The sequence below is a fragment of the Condylura cristata genome, unplaced genomic scaffold (assembly GCF_000260355.1).
Source record: "Condylura cristata isolate star-nosed mole 26May11 unplaced genomic scaffold, ConCri1.0 scaffold00002, whole genome shotgun sequence".
In the NCBI taxonomy this organism is placed as follows: Eukaryota; Metazoa; Chordata; class Mammalia; order Eulipotyphla; family Talpidae; genus Condylura; species Condylura cristata.
The window spans coordinates 4,034,269-4,036,462 of NW_004567103.1; the positions used below are offsets into that span (position 1 = coordinate 4,034,269).

A 2,194-nucleotide genomic window follows, 5' to 3' on the forward strand; every position below is an offset into this window, starting at 1 on the left:
CCCGTGTCCTGGCAGGTCTGAGCCTACTAGCAGGCACTGCAGATTCTGCTCGAACCAGAGCAGGGCACATCTCGGGGGGCTGGGCCTCCCCACCGGCCTGTGTCCGCTGCAGCCCCAGGAGGGCGCAGACTGAGCTCACTTTTCCCCAGGGGCCTGCCAGAGACCCAGCAGGGGTTTAAACACAGGATGTGGAGTGCCGTTCTTCTTCCTTTTTTTTTTTTTTTAAGATTTACTTATTTATGCATATAAGCCCTGGAGTACAGGTCTTCACAGTGTTGTACGTGAACCCGCTGCACCACCACGGAGGACCTGCGGAGCTCCTTTCTGTGATTTTTCCTTTCCGGACTTGTTCCCCAGAAAGCCCGATGCCTCCAAGCTCCTTTACCTTGGCCAGAAAGCAGGGGGAACTTTCTACCAAGTTTTTGGCCACCCCATGCAAGACTGTGTTCTCAGAGTCATATGATGATAAACAGGAAGTGTCTTCTGCTGACTGCCTCTAAGTTTGGATTCCAGCAGGGCCGGCTCACTAGCCTTCACGTTCCAGGAAACTCAGGCAGTTGTTCTGAGTATCACCCAGAAGACCAGAGTTATGCCAGCAGCCCGCTGTGAGTCCTCCCCTGCGGGTCAGCAGCAGAACTCCAGCCCCCCTAAGCAACAAGCCAGCCCTGCCCGCCCTCAGCAGGACCCTGCTCAGGGACCCTGAGGTTCTGAGTCCCACAGCCCCGGCCACACAAGGGAAAGGGGGTTCTGCTGTGCGGGCCTCAAACAGAAAGCACAGCCAGGACTCCACGCACTGGCACTTAGCACTTCCGTGCCCACCAAGCAGAGACACACGGGTCATTTTCATAAACAAAACAGCAGAGCAAGAAATAGGCCTGGGGAAGAGCCATGGATTATGCTAGAATGTAGGTTGATCTTTGGGGTAAGAATTCACCCCAGACCAAGGAAGCGTAACCTCCAGGGGACCTGGCTTCACTTGGTCAAAGGCAGAACCGTGGAAGGAGCCTGTCAGCGAACCTTTACAGTCGCTGGGCACAACAGTTCTGTCGAGTCTTCCTGATGTACCCACAACACTCTGCGGGCAAGCAAGCCCTCCTTGCTTGTTTCTTGAATAGCAAACACTGCCTTGAAATTATTCTCAAATTCTGCCTCCAGTTTAAGTTCCATTATGCCGAAGGTAATGCTCTAAAAAAAAAAAAAAAAAGGAAAAATATTGGGAGGGAGCCGCCAGGGCCTGGGGAGGCCCATATGGCTGAGACAGGTGAGACTACTCTCGCTTCCTGGCCTTGGGCCTACAGCAGACACCTGGGGGCTGGCAGGAGATGCTGGCACAGACCTGGCGAGACGCCAGCATGGAAATAACAGTGGCGACCTCTGTCTTGATTTTGATTTTGCTCTCTTCCTCCCAGACCTGCGCAGCCATTTCTGCCAGAAGGTGCCTTAGACTGGCAAACTTTTGGGCCAGCAACCTGCTTGGAGCCAGCCGTGTTTGGCTGGGCATTTACTCATGCACGGATGGGTAACTCTGGGTACTTGATTTGAAAACCTGATCCTTTTTCTTGACTTTGCTGCACACTGATGGTATTCAAGTTCCTTCCCGTTAAAGGTCTTATGTGCTAGAGTATATTTTGTCTGGAGGTGGTGGATGGCAAAACTTATTTAGAATAGGGAGATTTGGGGGTCCTGGGGTGGCCTTCACCATGCCAGGTAACATGGGGTGTGGGCTTCTGGTTGCAGGGACCCCTGCCGACTCGCTGACCCTCTCCACAGTGAGGTTACATCCGCTGACTCCCTCACTCCAGAGCCCCATGTAGGGTCTGATGGCGCCAGGGAGACGTGAAATCCCGCAGGCAAGTGCCAGTGTGAGAGAAGCGACTCCCGGGAAGAGAAGGAGCTGGAAGCCGGGTAGCACAGGCCTTGGGAGACGCCTGTGGTTTTGGAAGATGAGGCATATCCTGCACAAGCCCCTCCACTTGGGCGTATCTCTGAGTTTAGCTTCTTCTTGATTTTGTCCAACTAATGGGGGATAAGAATAGAAAAGCTGGAAAGGAGGTCAGAGACATACAAGGTCAGGGGCACACAAGGAGGCGGGTAGAGGGGTTAAGAGCCATTAACCCAGCTGCAGGGAGGTCAGGAGCACCGACCTGCAGGCGGGATTCGGGGGTTCAGGACAAACTGCACGGAGGACAGGGGC

General features: G+C 54.0%; 1 protein-coding gene across 1 annotated transcript in view; it reads right to left on the reverse strand.

The window, feature by feature from the left end:
• Window positions 1–2,194, reverse strand: part of LOC101631470 (nuclear body protein SP140-like protein) — a 45,545-nt gene that overhangs the window by 4,230 nt on the left and 39,121 nt on the right. The window contains exon 21 of the mRNA XM_012725203.1: window positions 1,070–1,185. Within this exon, the coding sequence (XP_012580657.1) occupies window positions 1,070–1,185 (116 nt within the window). The remainder of the gene's footprint in view (window positions 1–1,069; window positions 1,186–2,194) is intronic.